The 25,045-nt window shown below is 38.2% G+C and overlaps 1 protein-coding gene across 1 annotated transcript in view; it reads left to right on the top strand.

Moving 5' to 3' along the window:
• The first annotated feature begins 3,620 nt into the window (after positions 1 to 3,620).
• APOOL (apolipoprotein O like) overlaps positions 3,621 to 25,045 on the top strand; it is a 38,361-nt gene continuing 16,936 nt past the window's right edge. Inside the window, exons 1-5 of the mRNA XM_054566648.1 lie at positions 3,621 to 3,678; positions 16,180 to 16,284; positions 19,867 to 19,986; positions 22,798 to 22,852; positions 24,743 to 24,841. Of these exons, the coding sequence (XP_054422623.1) occupies positions 3,664 to 3,678; positions 16,180 to 16,284; positions 19,867 to 19,986; positions 22,798 to 22,852; positions 24,743 to 24,841 (394 nt within the window). The 5' untranslated portion in view covers positions 3,621 to 3,663. The remainder of the gene's footprint in view (positions 3,679 to 16,179; positions 16,285 to 19,866; positions 19,987 to 22,797; positions 22,853 to 24,742; positions 24,842 to 25,045) is intronic.

Raw genomic sequence — 25,045 nt, 5'->3', positions numbered from 1 at the left:
GTGTGTGTGTGTGTCCTCTTATTCATCCATTCACTTATTGATGGACACCTAGGTTGCTTTCATAGCTTGGTTTATTCTAAATAATGCTGCAATTAACATAGGGGTGCAAGAATCTTTTTATTGATCTAAATTCTAAACAAATTTTGTGGTACTCTTGAGTTTTAGCAACACACATTTAATCTTTCAAACTGGTACTTTTTTAACTTATCCTTTCACAAATACTGTTTGCTTCCTGAAAGTTAATTTGAAAAATTCTTGCTTATACAGTCGGTCTCCAAAAACATGTTGACTGAACTATACATATTTCTTTAGAGAATAAGTTCACCGAGTTTACCAATTGTTGCATCTCAGTTTCAGTGCAGTTTGCCTCCATTCCCTGTGGTGCTACGTTACAAATGAATGACAGCACAATGATTCTCAAAGACAGAAACAGAACCGGTGTTACTCCAAATTCTTCCATCTGTGTGACTACTTTGTGTTTAAAATTTAAAACAGTAACCCTAGCTGCTGTGGCTCAGTGGGCTGAGCACTGACCTGTGAACCAAAGGGTCACCGGTTTGATTCCCAGTCAGGGCACAGGCCTGGGTTGTGGGCCAGGTCCCCAGTAGGGGGAGCGCAAGAGGCAACTACACACAGATGTATCTCTCCCTCACTTCCCCACTCTAAAAATAAATAAATAAAATATTTAAAAATAAATTTAAAACAGTGAAAGAGCCCTGGCTGGTATGGCCCAGTTGCTCATTCGATCCCTGGTCAGGGCACAGGCCTGGGTTGCGGGCCAGGTCCCCAGTTGAGGACTTGTGAGAGGCAAACACACATCCATGTTTCTCTTTCCCTCTTTCTCTGTCCCATCCCTTCTCTCTAAAACTAAATGTTTTTTAATCTTAAAAAAAGAACAGTAAAACAGTGCAAAATTCCAGGTGTAATTTCTGTTATGAAAATATGACTTTTAATTCATATATGAAATGTTTCACTAAGTTAAAATGTGTCTGGTGTGAAACTTTGGATGAGGCTATTAATCAGACTTAAAAATATGGGCTAACAGCCAAAATTAGTCGTGAGTGATGCAAAGTAAAAAACGAAGTTTTAAATTGTTCATTGAAGCCCTGGCTGGTGCTGCTCAGTGGATGGAGTGCCAGCCTGCGAACCAAAGGGTGGCCGTTCAATTCCCAGTCAACGCACATGCCTGGGTTGTGGGCCAGGTCCTGACACATAGATGTTTCTCTCCCTCCCTTCCCCTCTCTCTAAAAATAAATAAAATCTTTTTTAAAATTGTAAAAAACTTATTTCATTGAAGGTCGGGTCACAAAATTGTGGAAAAAGACGTTTACTATGCAAAAACAATACAGTCTAAGGAAATGAATACCTATATAGACAGAATATTCAAATGCTGGGGGGAAAAAAAACTGTGGCAGGAGAAATAACAGAAGATGCTGGTCTGACCTTATCAGAAGAAACCAAAAGGGCAGTTACTTAATAGCTTGATAATTTGCACTAAACACTGGGTGCTTGTTCTAAAGAAATAGATGAAATGATGCCAATGTTTCTTTTCATTCAGACATTTTCACAGAAAAAGAACTTGTGAAGTTTTTTAACTATTATAGGAATCTATGATTAGTTTTCTAGTGAAGATATTTCAGTTGAGCCCTGGCTGGTGTGGCTCAGTGGATTGAGCGCTGACCTGAGAACCAAAGGGTCGCCAGTTCGATTCCCAGTCAGGGCACAGGCCTAGGTTGTGGGCCAGGTCCCCAGTAGGGGACGCGCGAGAGGCAGCCGCACACGGATGTTTCTCTCCCTCTCTTTCTCCCTCCCTTCCCCTTTCTGAAAATAAGTAAATAAAATCTTTTTTAAAAATATATTCTTTTTGAAATTTTCAAGTGTGAAACATGTGAATGCCTCTAGATTTAATCCTGAACAAGCAGACATGGATGGTAATTTATGAAACTTAATGAAATCAGATTTTTTGGATTCTCATCCAAACTTATTCACAATGTTAAGACCTTTCATATTTGTATGTTTTTTAATATGAAATAACATTTAGTAATGTTAAACTTAATGAAAAGTGTTCATCTATCAACTATGAACAAAGATTCACAAGTTTATCTATACCATCTATTAAATGTGTAAAAATATTAGATTTTTAAGAAGTCATTGACAAATATGAGGATGTTAAAAGTCACATCAAAAACTGTAATAGTATTATTCATCACCACAGTAGAACAATATGAAGGTGTGAGTTCTTTCTCCTTTAAAAATACATTAATGAAATTAGAAAACATCAAAATTTGGTGTTTGTTGTTAGTACATCGCCCATTACTTTTTTACTGTACTATTTATTTTCTATTTTATTTTTAGGCTAGCACAACAGAGAGAGAGGGAGGGAGGGAGAGAGGGAGGGACGGAGAAGGGGGGGAGAGAGAGAGAGAGATCCACAAAAGAGCGCCCTGTTTCTTTTGTGGCCTCCATTAATTGTTTAATTTCACCATTATTTCTTAAAATAATTACATCATATAGAGGAGAAGGCTGTTAAAAAATGAACGGTATGGGGATTGCATGGGGACCATTCATGGGGGAAAACCTGGAGACAACTATAATAGCATAAACAATAACATATAAAAATGATCTGCTTCAGATGTCAAATATGCTGGGTATGTCAGTGATGTCTGATATATGTATACATATATAGTCTTTAGTTAAATATTTGTTGAATGAATAAATGAATTTATATTGGATATGTTGGTAGACAGATTATGAGCATCTTCTTTCCTTAGAATCGTTCACTGGAAGCGTAGGGTGGATGTTGCTCGTGTTGAGAATATTGCATCTATCCACAATATATTTTCCATACAGCACCAATATGATCCTTTTAAAATCTAGCATAGGTCATGCCACATTTTTGCTTAAAACCATTCTTTGACTTCCCATCTTCTTCAGAACCAAATGCAATGTCATTGCTCTTCCTTATGCATGGAACCCTCTTCCCTAAGTTCCTTCTGGACTTTTCTGTATTGTCAGCTTACTAGAAAGACTTTTTCTAACCAATGTAAGCCCATGTTGTTTTATTTTCTTTCATGGTATCTGGTACTTTGTAACATTTATTTGTGTCTGTTTTCTTCCCGGAAACATAAGGTCCATTGGGTAAGCAGTATGCCTTGTTCTGTACCTTGAACAGGCGCTTAGCATATAGTAGGTGGTTAGTGACATAGTCTTAGGATATGTGAACTTGTCCATCTATCTCAGAAGTAACGTTTGCTTTGTGAGGATATAGTTATTTGTTAAGGCAGCCGGACTCGAGTTTTAAATCCTTATCTAGACAAATCGCATACGCCTGACAGTATGAAAATAATAAAATATTCTGCACCGAGCAAAGTAACGTTCAACTAGACTATGGAGAATATTGTGAAAGGCTTTATAGGGAACTGAGACAGTCAACCATAAGGATGAATTCTCCGGGAGACAGCAGGTATACTGTGTAGCTAGAAGCTGTAGGACCGCGGAGAAAGGGCAGGAGCCAGCGGACAGGGGGCGTGACTCAGAACACAGGGGCGTGACTCGGAGCACAGAGGGCGTGGCCAGGCGGAGCTGTGGCGAACTGAGCTGGGTTGGACTCTTTTGTCCGTCTTCGCTCTCCGTACGAAAACTTGGGTGGAGAGGGTCACAGACATGGCGGCTGTAAGGGTAAGTTGAGAAAAAAAAAACTTGCTTACTTGTTCTGGAGGGCGGATAGCATTATAGTAACTGTGGACGGGAGCTTCCTAACTTCAAGAATTTAGCGCATGACGGTAGGCGGGGTGGATGTGAGCTTGTGAGAGAATTGTCAGGGAATCTTTACTGTTTGAAACCTGAAGGCACCTGCCTCCCGTTAAAGAGTTTTCTCAGCCTGGGACTGTACTCTCTCTTGAATTGCCTGCGGTTAACTGTTTATAGAGTTGACACAATGCAAACTGGGCAGCCGCTGGGTGAAAATACCGGGCTGGGCGACGAGCGACGTTTGGGTGTTGAACTGAAAGAGGAAAGAGTCCTGGGCATCTGTCTGGGTGCACAGGATCGGGCCTCATGACCCTTTGAAGGACTTTCTTCAAACATTATTTGGGTTGAAAATACACCGGGATAGACAGGTCTAATGGTCTCTCTGCAGTTGACGGGTTTTGCATACTGTCGTTAATCTGCGGGTTGGAATCACAAGCCTTTCTGTTTTGGGTTCTGTAGGGGGAAACGTGCCTCTTTAGGCACCTGTATCCAGGAAGTGACTACGCTGGCTGCTAGGTGACTTGCCCAAGTCGATTTGAGTAACAGTAGTAGACATATATCTATATTGGAAGCGCGCTTTTCGTTGTTAAACGCACTGCTTTCAGGACAAACAGATATGAATCATGCCGTTCACTCAGTGTTTAAATTGGCTCCGTATCCCTCTTAATTCGCCATTTTAACTCCATTTCTGGAATCCCTGCTGTGATAATTTACCTGATTTATCACGACACCATTTTAACGGGAGTCACTGTCTCCAGCCTGACTCTTGTGGAATCTATTTCCCCTGCAGTGCTATGCTAGTACTTAAAATAATATACACATCAGATTATGCCCCTCCCCTACATAAAAACTCTTACTGGCACTCCATTGTCTGCCATCTGCTGTCCGGTCGGACTCCTGTGTCTAGAACAGCCAGCCCCGGCTTTACAATTCCATCTTCTGTCTCTCAGAAACTGTCCCAACAGTGGTACTCCAGGCGCTTTAGGGAAAGCTGTCTCTTTCTCTGGCCCCGAGGTGCTCTTCCCATCCTTATCTAAGCAGTTCCTCTTCGTAGTTGATTCGCTCATTTAACAGATAAAGTTGCATTGACTCCACATATACTAACCACAAAATGCCTTTTACAACATAGTGCCCTGGGCCCTGGCTGAGTAGCTCACTTGGTTATAGCATTGTCCTCCAAGGTTGTGGGTTCGATCCCTGGTCAGGGCACATGCAAAAAGCAACCAGTCAATGCACAAATAAGTGCAACAGCAAATCAGTGTTTCTCTCTCTCTCTCTCTCTCCCCCCCTCCTTCTCCCCCTCCCACTCTGAAATCAATAAATAAAATTTTAAAAAACATAGTGTCCTGAACCCCTTCAATCTAATTTAAATAACTCCTCTTTGTGCTCCAAAACTAAGTCCCTGGACATGCTCTTACCATATGACTTACCACATTGCAAGTAATGGACTATTTACTTGTCTATGCAATACTTCTAAATTATAAACTACTTGAGGACAGTAATGGTAACATTAATGTTTCTATCCTTAGTACATAGCACAGGTGTGACTTATATTAGGAACTCAATAAATTCTACATGAAAAAGTAAGTGCCAGACAATCAGATAAAAGATATTAAACAGTGAACATGCAACATGTAATACAGACAGCTTGCATTTAGAGAAACGTTAGAGGCTTGCCACAGGACCAAACCAGATTATACAGTCTTGTCACTGAAGACTAGAGAAGGAGACAGTTGAATAGTCTTTCGATTTGGCCATTAATAAGTCACTGGCAGCAACCATTTCTCTGGTGCTTACCACAAAGCCAGGCACTATGTTAAAGTTCTTTACATATGTTATTTCACTTAATTTTCAAGACAACTTTATACTGTAGATATTATGATCAGTTTACAAATGAAAAACTAAGGTTCAGAAAAGCTAAGGAAAGAGCCCAAACTTATAATGCTAATGGGAGCTGTAGTGAAACAAGGAGGTACAGGGAGAGGTATATGCAGTGGTACACAGAGAGCCTAGACTGTAAGGGGTTAAGGAAACAATAAGCAATGGGAGGCGGGCATTCATTTATCACCGCCTTTGGCCAGCTGCTTTACATGTGTTATTTCCATTTAATTCTCTTGATGACCATAAGAAACTGGTAATATCCCCATTTTACATAGGGAAAAACTTGGGCTTACAAAAAAATGCTTGCTTTTGGTCATTACAGCTGATAAGTGGAACAGCCAGGTTCAAACACACGTATGTTTGTCTCCAAAATCTGTGATCTTTCCACTAATATTGCCTCCTTCTGAAAGGATGGTGTCTATTTCTCTTTAGAGAGGTATTGTGGTAGAAGGAAAGAAAGAAATCTTAGGAAGGGGTAGCAAATTTTTCATTTAAAAAGGTCAAGCTCTGGCTGGTGTGGCTCAGTGGATGGAGTGCTGGCCTGCGAACCAAAGGGTTGCCGGTTTGATTCCCAGTCAGGGCACATGCCTGGGTTGTGGGCCAGGTCCCCAGTCCCCAGTAGGGGGTGCACAAGAGGCAACCATACATTAGTGTTTCTGTCCCTCCCCCTCTCTAAAAAATAAATAAAACCTTTTTTTAATTGTTTAAAAATAAAAAATATGTTAGGAAAAAAATTGGCAGTGGGGTGGGGGTTTGTGTAGATTCCCAGAATAGGGATTGAGGGATTGCTAGTTCACACCTAACACCTGTTAGAATAGCTTTTCTCAATAAGACAAAAAAAAATAACAAGAGTGGAGAGGTTGTGAAGAAAAGGGAACCCTCATAAACTGCTGGTGGGACTGTAAACTGGCACAGCCACTGTGGAAAACAGTGTGGAGGCTCCTCCAAAAATTAACAGTAGAGTTACCATATGACCCAGCAACTCCTGGGTATCTACCCCCAAAATTTGAAAACATTTATTTGCAAAGACATATGCATCCCTATGTTCATTGCAACACTTACCAAGTGTTCACAGTTACCAAGACATGGAAACAATGGAAATGACCCTCGATAGATATTTGGAGAGAGAAGATGTGGTACATATATACTATGGAATGAGTATTACTCAGTCATAAGAAAAGATGAAATACTGCCATTTGTGACAACATGGATGGACCTTGACAATATGCTAAACGAAATGAGTCAGTCAAAAAAAGCTAAGAACCATATGATTTCACTCATGAGGGATATAAAGCTGAAACTCAAGGACAAACAGCGGTATGGTGGTTACCAGAGGGGAGGGGGTATTAAATAGTGTGCTAGGAAAGAGGGGGGCAATTTATTCACTTGCAGGGCAGTAACCTGACTGACAAAAGAAGTTTTATTTTGGTTTGACAGTGGTAATTAGAGTTGGTTGGAATTAGATGAGAATAGAGCGGTAGCCATTGACTAGGAGGTTGACGATGATGATGGAGATGATGATGATGATAATTAATATGCGTGAGCCCTTTTTCTGTGCTTGTCCCTGGGAGATAGATACGTAATATTACTATGTGGAGATTGATACCGAATCGAATCGTTTGCCCAAAGCCACCCCGCTAGTAAGTAATAGAGCTAGAATTTGTAATTCCACTACTTTACCAAACAGATAGTAAGGGTCTGGTCTAGGTTGGTTGGCTGAGCTTCAATCTTGTTATTTGTAAATCTCTGTATGATAGAATTCTGTTCTAGAACCTGTTATATTTTGGAGGAAGCCCGTTGTTTTTTACAGCTTACATTCAATTTTGCTTTGTATTAGTTTTAGGTATGCAGCATCATATTTTACAAAGTGATTCCCCAGATATTTCCAGTACCCACCTGGCACCATAGATAGTTATTACAATATTATAGACTGTATTTCCATTGCTGTATTTTATATCCCCCAAGACTGTTTTGTAACTACTAATTAGTACTTCTTAATCACTTCACCTTTTTTGTAAGACTTCATTTATTTATTTTTAGACAGAGGGGAAGGGACAGAGAAAGACAGGGAGAGAAACATCCATGTGTGGGTTGCCTCTCACGCACCCCCTGCTGGGGACCTGTCCCTCAACCCAGGCCTGTGCCCTGACTGGGAATCAAACCAGCGACCCTTTGGTTCTCAGGCCAGCGCTCAATCCACTGAGCCACACCAGCCAGGGCCCCTTCACCTTTTTAACCCAGTTCCCTAACTCCTCACCCCTCTGGCAACCATCAGTCTGTTCTCTATGAGTTTGAAGCCAGTGTTTGTATCTCATTGATTTTAAATAAGGCATTTATAATTTTGAATTGACAAGTCATTATTTTGAAGTTACAAATACTGGTACTTTTAACTTGAGGTTTTACCTTGTGAAAACTACAATTATCTCCGGTGAATTTTAATGCTATTTAACTATCAGACTTAGGAGTCTTTTGAGCTTTTTTCATACCCCCAATCTGATACTTGTTAAATATCCGATTTGGTTTTCTAAATCAAGGGTTGGCTTTTCTTTTTTTTTTTTTTTTTCCTAAAGGACCAGATAGTAAATATTTTGGACTTTGCAGGGCACAGAAGGTCACACGTTCTTTTTTACTTATTTATTTTTGTTTTTACAAATATTTAAGTATTAAAAAAAAAAATTTAGCCCAGAGTCCGGGCTAGATTTAGCACAGAACCTTAGTTTGCTTATCTTTTCATCTGTCTGGTGGTCGTTTGCATGTCTTCTTGGGAGATGTGTCTGTTCAGGTCCTCTGCCCATTTTTTAATAGTATTGTTCATTTGTTTGGCACTGAGTTGTATGAATTCTTTGTATATTTTGGGGATTAACCCCTTCCTAGAGCTGTTGTTTGCAAATAATATCTCCCATTTGGTTGGTTGCCTTTTTGTTTTGTTGGCGATTTCTTTTACTGTGCAGAAGCTTTTTAGTTTGATATAGTCCCACTCATTTACTTTTGTCTTCACTTCCCTCACATTTGAGGTTATTAATAAAATCCTCATTAAGGGCAAGGTCCACAAGTTTAGTCCCTATGTTTGCCTCTGTGTAATATAATGTTTCACATCTTATATTTCAGTCTTTGATCCATTTTTATTTAATTTTTGGACATGGGGACAACCTATAATCTAGTTTCATTCTTTTGCATGTGGCTTTCCAGTTTTCTTAGCACGGTTTATTAAAGAGCCTTCATTTTCTCCATTGTATGTATTGGCTCCTTTGTCTAAAATTATTTGCCCATAAACATGGGTTTACTTCTGGGCTCTCAATTCGGTTCCATTGGTCTGTTTGTCTTTTTTTCTGCCAATACCATGCTGCTGTGATTGTCATCGCTTTGTAGTAGAATTTGAAGTCAAGATAGTGTGATGCCTCCAGCTACATTTTTTTCCTCAGGATTGTTTTTGCTATTCAGGGTCTTTGTGGTTTCATACAAATCTGATGATCTTTGCTGGACAGTCTGGATGCAGTGGTTAAATTCTTAGAAACATACTATCTTCCAAAACTAAATCAGGAACAATCAGAGAATCTGAATAGACAGATTACAACTAGTGAAATTGAGGCAGTAATCAAAAAACTCCCAACAAACAAAAGTCTGGACTGAGTGGGTCCACAGGTGAATTTTACCAAACATTCAAACAAGAACTAACACCTATCCTTCTCAAACTATTCCAAGAAATTCAAGAGCAGGGAAGGCTCCTGCACTCTTTTTACGAGGCCACTATTATCCAAATTATAAAACCAATAAAGGTACTACAAAGAAAATCGTAGGCCAATATCTGTGATGAAATTAGATGCTAAAATCCTCAACAAAACATTAGAAAACCAGATACAGCAATACATTAAAAAGACCATGCACCGTGATCAAATGAGATTTATTCCAGGGATGCTAGGTTGTCACAATATCCACAAATCAATAAATGTGATACACCACATAAACAAAATGAAGGATAAAAACCACATGATCATATCAATAGATGCAGAAAAAGTATTTGATAAAATCCAGCACCCATTTTTGATAAAAACTCTGAGCAACATGGGAATAGAGGGAACATATATCAACATAATAAAGGTCATATATGACAACTCCATAACGAACAACCTACTCAATGGGCAAAAAATACGAGTGTTTCCCTTAAGATCCAGAATAAGACAAGGATGTCCAGTTTCACCACTCTTATTCAATATAGTGCTGGTGTCCTAGCCACAGCAATCAGACAAGAAGAAGAAATAAAAGGCATCCAAATTGGAAAGGAAAAAGTAAAACTGTCATTATTTACAGTGACATACTCTCTATAGATAACCCTAAATATTCCACAAAAAGCTACAAGAACTGAAAAATGAATTCATTAAACTAGCAGGACACAAAATAAATGTCCAGAAACCAGCTGTATTTTTATACACCAATAATAAACTATCAAAAAGTGAAACTAAGAAAATAATCCCATTAACATATGCTTCAAAAAGATTGAAATACTGAGGAATATATTTAACAAAGGATGTAAAACCTGTACTTGGAAAATTCTATGAAACTGAAGAAGGTACAAATAAGTGGAAACATATACTGTGTTCATGGATAAGAAGAATTAACATCATTAAAATGTCCATAATACCCAAAGTAATTGATAGATTCAACACAATTCCTATCAAGATACCAATGGCGTATTTCCCAGAACTAGAACAACTATTCCAAAGATTGATATGAAAGCACGGGTGACACTGAATAACCACAGAAATCTTGAGAAAGAAGAAAAATGTTGGAGGAATCATGCTACCTGATATCAAACTATAGTACAAGGCTATAGTAACCTGAACAGCATGACATTGGCATTAAAACAGACAGATGGATCAGAATAGAGAGCTCAGAAACAACCCCACACCTTTATAGTCAATTAATATTTGACAAAGGAGGCAAAAACATACAATGGGGTAAACATAGTCTATTTAAAATTCATGTTGGGAATATTGGACAGATACATGCAAAGAAATGAAACTAGATCACTTTCTTACACCATACACGGGGATAAACTCAGAATGGATTAAGTACTTAAATGTTGAACTTAAACCCATAAAAGTCATAGAAGAAAACATGGACAGTAAAATCTCAGACATTTTTCATAGCAGTATTTTTTCTGATCTATCTCCTCAGGCAAGGGAAACAAAAGAAAAAATAAACGAATAGGACTGCACCAAACTGAAAAGTTTTTGCTCAGCAAAGGAAAAAAATCAACAAAATGAAAAGATAACTCACTGAATGGGAGAACATATTTGCCAATGATGTATCTCATAAGGAATTAATATCAAAAATTTATAAAGAACTTATACAACTCAACACCAAAAAAAAAAAAAATCCAGTACAAAAGTGGGCAAAGAACCTGAATAGACACTTCTCCAGAGAGGACATACAGATGGCCCACAGACATATGAAAAGATTCTCAACATCACTAATCATCAAAGAGATGCAAATTAAAACCACAATAAGATATCACCTCATGCCTGCCAGAATGGCCATCATCAATAAATCAACAAGCAACAAGTGCTGGCGAGGATGTGGAGAAAGGGGAACCCTTCTGCACTGTTGGTGGGAATGCAGACTGGTGCAGCCACTGTGGAAAGCAGTGTGGAGTTTCCTCCAAAAATTAGAAATGGATCTGCCTTTTGACCCAGTGATCCCACTTCTGGGAATATATCTGAAGGAACCCAAAACACTAATTCGAAAGAACATAAACATCCCCATGTTCATTGCAGTGTTATTCACAATCACCAACATATGGAAGCAGCCCGAGTATCCATCAGTAGAGGATGAAACAACTATGGGACATGTACACAATGCAATGCTACTCAGCCGCCAAAAAGAAGGAGGTGTTACCCTTTGCAAGAGCATGGATGGACCTGGAGAACACTATGCTCAGTGAAATAAGCCAGGCAGAGAAAGACAAATGCCATATGATCTCACTCCTATGTGGAATCTAATGAACACACTGATCTAACAAGGAAAATGGGGACAGACTCATAGATATTGAGCAGATGACAGGTATCTGTCCGGGACAGGGTAGAGGGGGTGTTGTTGGGTGGATACGGGTGGAGGGATTGAATAAAAAGCAAAAAAAGACGACGATGTTATGGACATGGCAACAGTGTGGTGAGTGCCAGAAGGGAGGGGTTGGGGAAGCGGAAGAGAGAATAAAAAAAGTAAAGCTGAGGACTTTTTGTTCTATTTCTTTAAAAAATTTCATTGAGATTTTGGTGAGGATTGCATTAAATCTGTATATTGCTTTGGGTAATAAATATGGCCATTTTAACTACGTTTGATTCTTCTAGTCAGTGAACACAGAATACCTTTCATTTCACTGAGTCTTTTTCAGTCTCTTTTGATAATGCTATGTAGTTCTTAGTACATAGGTTCTTCACAACCTTTGTTAAGTTTATTCCTAGGGTTTTTTGTTGTTGTTGTTGTTGTTGCAATTGCAAAGGAATTGTTTTTTTCCATTTCTTTTTCTGAAATTTCATTGTTAGTATATAGGAATGCAGTGCATTTTTGTACCTTGATTTTGTATCCTACTTCTTTACTGTATTTGTTTGTTCCCATATTTTTTGGGTGGGGTCTTTACAGAGTTTTCTATTTAAAGAGTCATGTCCTCCTGGTCAGGTGGCTCAGTAGATTAGAGCATCTTCCCATATACCAAAAGGTTGCAGATTCAATACCCCATTAGGGCGCCTACCTAGGTTGCAGCTTTAATCCCCTGTCAAGTGCATACAGGAGGCAACGAATCAATGTTTCTTTTTCACATTAATGTTTCTCTTTCTCTCTCCCGCCCCCCTAGCCTCCGCGCCCCGCCCCCCTGCCGCCTGCCTTTCTAAACTCAATAAGCATATCCTTGGGTGATGATTAAAAAAATAAAAGAATCATGTCATGTGCTTTAAAAAAGTGAAAATTTTACTTCTTCATACCTAATTTAGATGCCTTTTATTTCTTTCTCTTGCCTGATTGCTCTGGCTAGGACTTCCAGGCTGTTGAATAGAGCAGAGAGAATGGGCATTTTTGTCTTGTTCTTGCTCTTAGAGGAAAAGGTTTCAGTTTTTCACCATTGTGTATGGTATTGGCTGAGGGTTTGTCATATATGGACTTACTATGTTGAGGTACTTCTGTACCCATTTTATTTACTTTTAATCATGAATGGATGTTGTATGTTATAAAATACCTTTTCTGCATATTGATAAGGTCATATGATTTTTATTCTTTTTTTGTTAGTGTGGTCTATTACATTGTTCAATTTGCATATGTTGTGCCATCCTTGTGCGCCTGAAATGAACCCCACACTTGATTGTTATATGTTATTTTTTTTTAGTGTATTGTTGTATTCAGTTTGCTAGTGTTTAGTTTAGGATTTTTGGATGTGTATTTATCAGAGACATTGGTGTGTAGTTTTCTTTTTTGTGTGTTATTCTTGCTAGGTTTTGGTATCAGTTATTATGTTGGTCTCACAAAAGTGTGTTAGGAAGTATTGCTTCTTCAGTTAATTGGAAGAATATGAGAAGGATAGATATCAAATCATCTTCGAATGTTTGGTAGAATTCACTAGCAAAGCCATCTGGTCCTGCACTTTTACTTTTGGGGAGGTTTTTGGTGGTGGTTTGAATTTTCTCACTGTAGGTGGAGGCGGCCTGACTCCTCACCCAGATGCGTGGGGAACCGGATGGAGCAGCTTCTTACGGCCTCGGAGGAGCCTGAGAAAGCAGTGTTCCCACAGCCTTGAGCCTGGGTCTCAGGCCTTGAGCCCGGGAGCGATAAATTGCCCCATAGCCTTAGTAGGCCCGCATGCGCAGCTCATGCTGGGTCACTCCACCTTCTGGCCTGCAGCCGGCTTTGTTTGGGGCTAGCACTTAAGAGGTAGGAGCTATGGACGAGGCGGGGAATCGGGGTGCCAACTTGGACACGGGCTTGTGGTCTGTGTGACTCTCCTGAATAAAAGCATGTCAAACATCCCCACGGCTCCATGCATCTTCTTCCGTCTACCTGAGCCCTGAGTGGACCTGCCCAGCCTCGGGAGGCTGCAACACACTGTTGATCTATGTAGATTTTCCACTTCTTTGTGATTCAGTCTAGAAAGGATATATAAGCAACTGAAGTGTCCTTCGAAAAATGATCAGATAAAGTAGATGTCATATGTATATACAATGAAATATTAGCCATAGGAAAAGACAAAATACTGCCATTTGCAAAAATATGGATGAGTCTTGAGAATATCATGCTAAGCAAAATAATTCGAGTCAGAAAAAGTCAATAATCATATTATTTCACTCATGTGAGATCATTGAAAGCAACGAATAAAGAAACAAAAACTCATAGGCTCAGACAACAATATGCTGTTAACAGAGGGAAGCAGGCAATAAAGGGGTCAGATATATGGTGACAGAGGATGTGACTTTGGATGGTGGGCACACAATGCAGTGCACAGATGATGTATCATAGAATTGTACACTTGAAACCTCTATAATTTTAGTGAGCAATGTCACCCCAATAAATTTAATTTAAAAAAATATATCAGGAAAAAAAGTCAAAGTGAATGGCACCTGTCCTACAGTTTTTTAAGCTATGTTATCTTTTTAGGATCCAGTGCACTTAGTCGGTCCAGACTCTGGAGCAGTAGATCATAATTATCAAACAGTATCTATGAAATTATTTTATAGTCTACATTTATTATTTATTGTATAATGCAAAGTGAGACGATTATAACTCTGAGAACACTGGGGTGTTGAAAATTTTTCAGGTGTCAGTACACTTGAAAAGTGTTTTTCTTGTATCTAGGGAGTCAAGTTGAATCTGGTGTTTTAAAGATTTTATTTATTCATTTTTAGACAGAGGGGAAGGGTGGGAGAAAGAGAGGGAGAGAAACATCAGCGTAGTTGCCTCTCGCGCGCCCCCTACCGGGGACCTGGCCCGCAACCCAGGCCTGTGCCCGGACCCGGAACCGGAGGAGCGACCGTTTGGTTAGCAGGCCAGCGCTCCATCCACTGAGCCACAGCTGCCAGGGCCGAATCAGGTGTTTTATAAATAGCTCTTAAATGTTGTAAGAATGGGCATCCTTCATATAATCACTTCAGAGCTTTAGTATCAAAATATCTCAGGTACATAGGAGAGCATTCTTGGCTGGCATCCTTTTAATGTGCTTTTTATCAACATCTGACACAGATATGGAGTGGAAATCTTGTTATTTCTGTAGTGAATACCTACTGGGTATAAGAAATCAAAAGTGGTGTATTTGGGGAAGTTATGCCTAGATAAATCATCCTGGGATGCTAATATGTACTAGAGAGGGGCTTGAAGTGGGCAATACAGGAAACAGTTTCTCTGATTAATATTGTCTTCATGTTACCCTGCGTAATTTGAACAGGAAATTGCTTAAACTGTTCCTGTAGCTTTCCTTGCACTGCTCAGAAAATACAGAAAAATGTGTCAGAAATGAAATAAAGGCACTCTGAGAGAACATTTAGAATTCTCTGGCCGGGGTTTCTTCCAGTTCTGCACAATCATACTTGTATGTAAGCAAAGGAGACCTCTTCCCTCTGGATGTCCTTTGATTTCAGCAACCTCCTTTCTCTTCTAAAAAATCAAGCTCTTAAAATATTTATTCCCTGGAAAGCATTTCGTTTGGCCTATTGACTAGATAATCTTTGGGGATTACTTTGGTACTTGGATAAACACTGAAATACTTTGTTCTTAGAGCCAGTAATTTTCCTGCTTTTTAATTCAAATCAAGTTATATCTGAAACAAAGATCACTTTGGCTTTACACCAAGCATGAGACAGGGGAACAGGGAAAGCACTGGGAAAGTTAACGGCAAAGGATTTGTAGTGGAAGGAAATTATTTTTACAAATAGTATACATTTGTATTTCAAGATTTAACCTGATTCTCCCAGGACTTCAAAGTCACCCTTTCCTTTACTCTCTTCCTAGTATTTATCAATTTGTAATATATCAAGTAATTTATTTACTGTGTTTATTGTCTCTCTCTGCTCCACTAGAATGTCAGCTCCATGACAGCAAGAGTCATTGTTTCATTCCGTGCGGTATCCTAAGCACTGAGACCAGGGTCTGGAATACACTAATTGCTCAGTCAGTATTTGTAGACTGAGTGAACACCGTGATTTATCCTGCTTCCTCCCTGAAGTTTTATACTCACTTCTTCCTGGTGATTATTATATTATATTCCATATGAAGTAGGTAGTTAACTAATTGGTAAAAATAATACTCTAACATCTAGTATGAGAAGAGAATTTTAGGAATTATATTCTAAAAATGTGGGGGTTTTTTTAGATTTCGTGTGAACATTTTCTTATTGTCCTCCATCCCCCTCTCTGCCCTCCTGCCCCCAGCCCTGACGAAGTGATTTGTAAGGCTTGAGTTTTTAATAAGTGTAAGTGAAACCCGTAGTGTTCCTCAGAGGCCCCCAAAATTTATTAAGGAGTGGAGGATGGGGAACTCTTTATTTAACAAACGGTTTTGCTACGTCTTTCTCAGATGGCAAAGCTGGCAGCCACGCCCACAGGTCTGATGTTTGCATCTGTAAGTGTGCAGGCGGCCAAAGGAGAGAACTCCAAAAAGCAGCTCGTGAAGCCAGAGCAGGTAATTTACCTCCAAGTATTTGTGAATTTTTTAATAATGTAAATATGGTAAAATGAGTTTTTTAATGTAAAGTACTTTTATTTTTTAATATTTTTATTGTTGTTCATGTATAGTTGTCTCCATTTTTATTACGTTGTTGTTGCCTCTGTTCATCAAGAATGTCTTCGAAGTATTTGTTAGGCAAATTTTATAAGTTGAGAGCAATAGTTTCAGGGAGTCTTAAAATAATTACTGTATTATATTTAACCCAGACCTCCTAAAGTCCTAATTCCAAGGAAAAACAATTAGTGAGTTTCTCAATGAATAATCAGTGATACAGTACTTTTAGTACTTAGTACTTTTAAGCAGTCTGGTTTTTGTTTCTTGAAAATTTATACAGGAACACCTGATATTTGGAAGCTTTAGTTTAAAAAGTTCATTAAGATCTCATTTTTGAAAGTCACTCTAGATGCTTTCTAGTTGAGCCTTCTGAATGTTCCTGTAATCCCCTCTACAATAGGCATGCTGAGTGGCCACTTAACTTTCTACATGAATAAAACTTGGGATAAAGGAACCTAAGGCAGCCCATTTAATTTGCTGGCAACTCTCACTCAACTTAAGGTCCTTCCTTAGGTCAGACAAATCTGTGTGTTAATGAGTTCGACCATTCACCTTGTATCTCCTGCATCGGTACCATACAGGAAAACTCTCTCTCCCACCAAACAACTCTTCAGATGTCAGTTACACTTTAAGTACTTTTGCTTCCCAGGTAAGTATATTCGTAGCCTTAGCCATTCTTCACATGTCCAGGCTTTCAGTTCCATCACTATCATGATCATTCTCTGCCAAAATATTCAGGATGGTTAGTATTTTCTTCAAGCGTAAATATTTTGACCACTGCTCAATAGAGTTAGACTCTGACTTCTCCTGTTCTACGTAATATATTTCTATTGAAACTGCCTAAGATCACTCTCACTTTTACATGTGTTTTTGTTTGTTTTGTATCCTCACAATCAATCTTGCTTATGACCTTTGACTGTGATGTAGTGAATTTGCAGTTCTCAAAATTTATTAAACATTTTACTATGGGCCACTGGTAAGCTATGTCTTTTTTCACTCTGTACTTACACATATGGGCTTTTGGGATTCAGTTACAGGTACATAGATGCCTGTTTCTAGTTTATCATGCAAGCCTGTTGTTAATCTAATTATGATTACTGATTTGGTTCTCCATTGTACTTTTTCCTTTTCCAGCCAGAAGTCACACTAAGATTTATCTACATACTTAGAAATGTACACTTGGGTCAGACAGGTCTGATTCTGAATCTTGAGGCCACCACCGACTATTCGGATGACATTGGAAAGAATTCTTGTTGGTGGCTCTAATATACTTTTGTATGAATTTACCATTATCAAATGTACAATTTGCATAACTTTAGAAAGTTTGGCATATTTCCAGTAATTTGTTTTCTGTAATAGTGCTTTATTAAAATACTTTGTACATAACTCTGTATGTCATACTTTAACTATTTCCTTAAAATAAATTTCTAGAAATTGTAGGTCGAAATATGTGAAAAATATCAATACATTGCCAGGGTGACATGCATAAAAGTTAACAAAAATTATTTCCAGAGCTCCTTTTGCATGCGTGCGAGGCACTGTTCTAAGCACTTAATAATAATAATGATAATGTCAAGTTTTAGTAATTTTTATTAGCAGTCTAGGATAGATTCACTTCCCTACGAACTTGCTCTCAGTATTCTTTCTCCTTTTTTAGTCTTAGAGGGATGATGTTTTTAAGCCCACCTTGACACTCCATCTTTGGAAAGCTCAAAATCTAGGTAGGAAGATAAGTAACTTGCATTTGTCCCTAGTAACTGAATTTGCATATTTCTAAATTATAAAATTAGAATTTCTGAAGCTAGTTTTATTGTGTAAAGTGAATTATCAGTCTATTTACATCTCTTTACAACAAAGCCTCTACTTACCAAAACACTGGATGAATGAGGTGTTCTGCTTAATTGAATCTCCTGGTAAACTTGGGGCTAACCAGAATGTCTTTTTTTTAATTTCAATTCTTCTTAAACATTTAAAAATATTAATATGCTCCTGCGTTATTAAGTACCATCTAGTGAATATAATTGAGTATCTCTTTATTAGGAAACTCTGGAGAGCCCTGGGGTGATTCTTTTTTAAAACAGTGACATTTGAAGTATTCTGATCTGTAAAATGGCTGCCAGTCAGCTGTGTGTGTATGTGGTCAGCCATCACTGAATGTTTCTTCTTACAATATTTCTATGATAGGAGTTTGACTCATTTTCTTGTTATTTGCTTATTTGCACCAAATAAATAACAAAGGAAAATACTGATCTGGGAGTTATAGTTACTTTCATTCGATTTAATTTAAATGTCATTTTATAGCTTACTGAATCTAATCATAATTTCTAACGAACAAAATAGAAACGGACTGAGAGAGCAGACTGACAGCTGTCAGAGCGAGAGGGGTTGCGGGAATTCATGGAAAAGTGGAGGGATTGCAAGAAAACCTCAAAAAACTCATAGACACAGCAAACAGTGTGGTGACGACCAGAGGAAAATCGGGGGAGGAGGGAGAAGAGCGTAAAAGGGGGATAAATGGTGATGGAAGGAGACTTGACTTTGGATGATAAACACACCATACAGCATACAGATGGTGTTTTATAGAATTGTACACCTGAAACCTATATGATTTTATTAACCGATGTCACCTCAAAAAATTGAATAAAGCAAAAATACGTATACAAGGTCTGTCCAGAAAAAATCCAGCCATTTTTAATATGAGAACGATTTGCCCGACATCGACGTAAGCTGGCAGCCAAGGAGAGCGGACTGGAAGGCGCGTGTGTGAACAAGGACGACGTCACTGTCCTAGTCAGTGGGAGCGGTAGACACGATTGAGTGCGCATGTGTGCTGTGTGGCCGTCACATTCAAAATGACTGAGCGAGGAGAGCAACAAATCTGCATCCAATTTTGTGTGAAGCTTGAACACTCCTCCATGGAAACTATTTAGATGACTCAGAAGGCCGCAGCTACGGGCACCTGGTGATGGGCAGCTTCATCACAATGACACGCCCGCTCATGCATCACATCTTGTGCAGAGTTTTTTAGCAAAACATCAAATCCCCCAGGGGACTCAGCCCCCCTACAGCCCAGATTGGGCACCCTGTGACTTCTGCCTTTTCCCAAAACTAAACTCACCTTTGATAGGGAAGAGCTTTCAGACCATCAATGACTTTCAGGAAAATACGTTAGGGCAGCTGATGGCGACTGGGAGAATGGTGTGAGGTCCCCAGGTGCCTACTTTGAAGGAGACTGAAGCACCCTTGTCCTATGTACAATGTTTCTTGTATCTTATATCTCCTTCAATAAATGTCTCTCTTTTTCATAGTACATGGCTGGATACCTTCAGGACAGACCTTGTATAATCAGTATTTTTAGTTGTTTTTAGGAGGAATATTGATGAGGTTTCCTGTTCTGCCATATTACTGGAAAAGTAATTTCAGCTACTTTACATTTTTGAAATGAAGTGATTTTTTTTTTTTTTTTTTTTTTTTTGCCTATAGCTCCCCATATATACTTCACCACCTCTCCAGTCTAAATACATTGAAGAACAGCCTGGTAAATTACAAATGGGCTTTGCCTCCATCCGCACTACAACGGGTCGTTACATTGGCTGGTGCAAGGTAAGTCTATTCTAAGTTGGTCAATATTGGAGGTTTCTGATTTGTATTACACACGAGTTGTTCCGGTTAGCCAGCGATGTGTAACAGACTACCTCCAGATGAGTGGTTTAAAACAACTACCATTCTATGATATTTTATGATTTGGCAAACCAGAAACTTGATTGGAGTTCAGACAGGTGATTCTTCTGTTGCATGTGGTGTTCACAAAGGTCATTCAGTGGCATTCACGAGGTGAACAGGCTGATCTCGAGGGTCCAAGACAGCTTCATTGTCATCTCGAGCAACTTGTCACAGATGCTGGAAGGCTGGGCTCAGCTGGGAATGTTGACCAAAGCACCGGGACATGGCCTGTCAGGCAAGGTGGCCAGATGCCTTACATAGGCATTTCAGGGCTGCTATAGAAAACGTTCCGAGAGGCCCTAGGCAGAATTTGCCAGGTTTCTTACTTGTCCTCACATGTCCAAGAAAGTCACTTCTAAAGCTTTGTTTTGTGAAGTCACTAAGGCCAGTCCCGTTTTAAAGAAAGGGGGAGAAGTGCTACCCCTCAGTACAAGCAGCAGCAAATAATTTGTGGCCCTATTTAATCTATTATACCACTACTTCATAGATTAAAGTAGTTCAACAAGAATTTATGTCACCTAGCATCTATAAAACATCGCTTGGCTTGTTACACGAAGTTCTGAGATTAGTTCCGAATTGTTTCTTATGTGACTGAGCAAAATTTTCACATATTTTGTTAGCTCATAAGACCAATTTGACTCCAGTCAGTTATTGACCAAAATAGAATTCCCCTTATTTTAATACTTAGCCTTCAGTCCGCATTACCCAGCAGCAGACACAATATCGATGTTTCAGTATCATGACGTCAACATGGGTCCAGTGTTAGCGTCATAATGGTAGTGTTGGTACCGTTGTTTTCATCATTCTGACCTAACAACTATACAGATTTCCTTCAAATCTCACCTATCCACCTGCGACCCTCTGTGCTTTTTTGTTTCTAATCCATTCTTTTTAGAAAGAAAATTCAAATGATCTGATTGAAATACCAAATCTGTGAACGCCTGTCATTCTAAAGTATATGTAAAATGTCTGATGAATATACGGTGTTATTTCTAAAACTTTTGGCCTGTCCAAAATTCTAACAGTACTAGTTGTACTACATGTTCTTAATAGTTTAATCTCAGAGGGAAATATCTTAACTAATTAAGGTCTGAATCATTTCAGCAGCTGGATGATTCACACTTTAGTCTCCTGAGACCTAATTTTCCATAGTGTTGTCAAAGTTATTTTCTGTGAGGCAAATTGTTCCTGAGAGATACTTAAATTGCTACTATAACTATCACCCAATTTAAGACTGAAAGACCTTTATATTCTTTAATATCCTGAAACAATTAGGTTAAAGAAGGGCACTTTTGAATGCATTTCATCTTCAGTGTAAACAATGTTTCCTCTCTAATTTTTCTCTAAAAATTACTTGCGACTCAAATTGTATTCTACATTACACTTAGAGTCCTTTAGGGACAATGTAATTTCTACTCCTACTCCTGCATGGCTTTGAAATTGAGGTAGCAGTGACCCCCAGTGGTAGAAGTGAATTCCTAAATGCGGCGAAGGAAAATTTTCCAAGAGAAGTGACTGGTTTGCTTCTTCGACAGTTACGTGATTTCTCAATCAGCTAGTCAATAGGTATATGACGATGAAATTTTCTCAAGAGATAGTCCCTAAAGAGAAGTAGTTCGGTGGCGACCTTGTCCAGTGCTCATTGGTACAGTCTGAAAACATGATGCGCAGAATGAACCTGTGCATCTCTGAGCACCTGAAAATATGTGAGACAAAGTTACTAATATCAAGATTTCTCAATAGCAGTAACTTATTCCTTTCCCATCTGATATACTCATTTCTATTTTCTTTGCTTTGAAAATCTCTTGTTGTTTTTATCTCATTGCTTAACAGCAGCTATTTTAGACAAGGAGATCATATAGTTAGATTGTGTTTTCTGGTTCCTTCCAAGTGGAATACAGCACAACTGTGGGCAATTAACAGGGATAAATCATTTCATGCCTTCATTTTTCTTCTGAGATAATTGAGATAAAATCTATCACTCAATAAATATGTGCAACAATAGTTCTTGCATTAAAATGAATTAGTTGGAAACAGGTAAAAGGAAAGCTTTGATTTAAAGCTTTACTCCCTCCGTGGGTTAATTAATCTTGATTTGTAAAGAATTTATGTTGCTGTTTAAAAACAGGATGAACCCTAGCTTGTGTAGCACAACATCTATCCTAAGATGAATGTCTTAGTTAGAGTTTTTCCTCATTCTAATGCGCACTTAAAAAAGGGAGGAGGTGAACTTTTCTTTAGGCTTTTTGTTGTTGTTTTCTCCACAAATCATTATGCTGTTGCCACTGCGTCTTTGTTAATCAGATGTTGCTTCTAAGCTGAAATATGCTTCTCTTTATGGCTTATTTAAATTCCATTCAATTTTCTAGGCCATTATAAAATAAGATGATAAATCTTCATATTGCTTCAGTAAGTTTTATATGTGCTGCTCTGATTATTTCATAGGCAGTACTTGTTCAATATGAGGAAAATAGTAAACAGATATTATCCATGTTAAATAGAATGAAAAGCAAGAAATAAAGAGAAGCTAAGTTCCACAAATATCCTCATGGTGAATAAATAAGAAAGTCAGATTTAGATTTGGATGCAATGCTAAGTCAACATTTTAAAACAATCTCAGAGATGTCAACTACTTAATCTAATATCAACATTTTCAAAAATGCAAGTGTCTTTTTTTCCCGTTTTGCCTAGGGTGTTTATATCTTTATGAAAAATGGGATAATGGATACAGTACAATTCGGAAAAGGTACGTGAGTGAACCATGTATAATTAGGAATGTTTTGTTGTCTTTTTAACTTGCAAGGTTGAAATGTGAGAAAAATAAAAATGGTACATTATCTATTATCATGTTTTAGCAACTGTAAAGATACTCTGCGTAGCAGTTTACGATACAAATAAAGCAATTGTAACTATAATTTACTTGGCTATTATTATATACTAAGTCACTATGATAAGTATTTTACATAATTTATCTAATTTTGGCCGCAATTTTGTGACTGTTGGTATTATAATTATTCCCCTTTTACAGATGAGGAAACTGGGGTTTAGAAAGATTAAGTAGATTACCAAGACCACATAGCTAGTAAGTGGCTGCACCTGCACTCAAACTGACGTCTGTTTTCTATTACATACGCATAAAGCATAAATTAGAAACATATCTCCATTGTCATCAATTAATTTAAATAAATGCTTTTTTTTGCTATTAAAATACATAGTATCTTGAATTGATTGTTAGGAAATGCTATACCAATCAGTCGCCATGGAATATTTGAGCCAATGTTGGAAAGCAATTGTATTTGAGTCTTTAGTTTGATAATGGTGTTTGGCAGCAGATAGAGCTTCCTAATATTTTTGGCCTAAGCCAGTTGTCAAAATAAATGTGTAGAGGACACAAAGATCAGCTAAAATTTTAAAAGTCTCCAGATACTGATGACCAGTATATGTATTATCATTGCTTAATGTATGTGGGAATTAATTCCAAATTACTCATCAGTCTTGAGGAATATAATTAAATTAGTGATTGCCATTAAATATTGGGTTGGCCAAAAAGTTCATTTAGCTCTTTCCATACAATGGCCCCAGTAGCGCTTAGCTGTCTTTAACTTTATTCAAAACAGTTTTGTTAGGTTGTATCATGACATCTGTCAATATCAGCTTGCATTTATTAAAAACTTACCAAAATTGGCGAAGTTTTGTGCAGCCATTTTAATATCGAAGATGGAAGAACATATGCAACATTTTTGGCCTGTTATTTGGCTTTATTATTTCCAGAAAGGTAAAAAGGCAACTGAAACACAAAAAAAGATTTGTGCAGTGTGTGGAGAAGGTGCTGTGACTGATGAAACTTGCCAAAAGCGGTTTGCCAAGTTTCTTGGTACTATTGACATTTTGGCCAAATAGTTCCTTGCTGTGGAGCTCCCTTATGTACTGGAAGATGGTTAGCAGCACCCAAAATGTCAAATACTCAAAACATCCAAATCAATGAAGTTATTGGTGAAAATGGAAAAAAAGTGTCTTTTATGGAAAAAATGTGTCTTTTATGGAAAAACTAAACGGTCTTTTTGGCCAACCCCGTAATTACGTACGATGGGAGAGTGTGGATTTGGACAACGTAGAACCCATATAATTTAAATGTATAAAAAGCCAAGAAATCCGGACTCCTGCCCACTGTCCATGTGCTTTTTGTTTAGGCTTCCTTCTCATCCTGATCAGCTTGGTCTTAACCAAGATCGACAATGGCCCTAAGGTTACTGGATCCTACCAGAGTTTGAGCAAATAAGGCCAGAAGCATTTCTATCGTAGGCATATAATACTTAGACAATCAGGAATTTGCTTCATAGTAATCCATATCAAGGTAGGAATCTAGCATCCTCTTCCATTAAAGGGTAATAATAATAACCTGTATTATACAGAAAACAAATACCATGAAATCAGCTATGGAAGGAAGATTTAAATGTGTAGCAAGTAACCATTGTAACTAGCTCTTTAAGATGGGCCTCGAAATCATTATTTTGTATTGCTCTTTTGAAGATTAGTTAAACCACCTGCTGTTATCTCTAGCTTTTGTGCATCCTAACTATGTAGAACATCCAGTTGCAACAAGTCATTTATATTAATTTTTAACTGATTTCTTGAGATGCATATGTTTACCTGAAGAATCCACCTCGAGATTTTCTTCCGAAACTTGGCGTGATTACCGTTTCGGGATTGGCCGGCGTGCTGTCAGCAAGAAAAGGTAGGGGTGAAAAATAGATATATATCCCCTTTTTCAAATACATTATTTTAACTTCTGAATTTTACTGTCACAGGAAAACCTCCTATCTTTTACTGAATATTATTAGGATAGGCTACCTTAAAATATTTAGATTCTATAGTATAGCATGATTACTTTTATTACAATTTTTTCTTTTCAAGAATATAGTTATTTCAAAAGGCGTTC

The sequence above is a fragment of the Pteronotus mesoamericanus genome, unplaced genomic scaffold, assembly GCF_021234165.1.
Source record: "Pteronotus mesoamericanus isolate MK-2021 breed Mesoamerican mustached bat unplaced genomic scaffold, CSHL_Meso_final contig_177, whole genome shotgun sequence".
Taxonomy (NCBI): domain Eukaryota; kingdom Metazoa; phylum Chordata; class Mammalia; order Chiroptera; family Mormoopidae; genus Pteronotus; species Pteronotus mesoamericanus.
The sequence above is the reverse complement of the archived record's forward strand: the minus strand, read 5'-3'. Positions and strand labels throughout refer to the sequence as shown.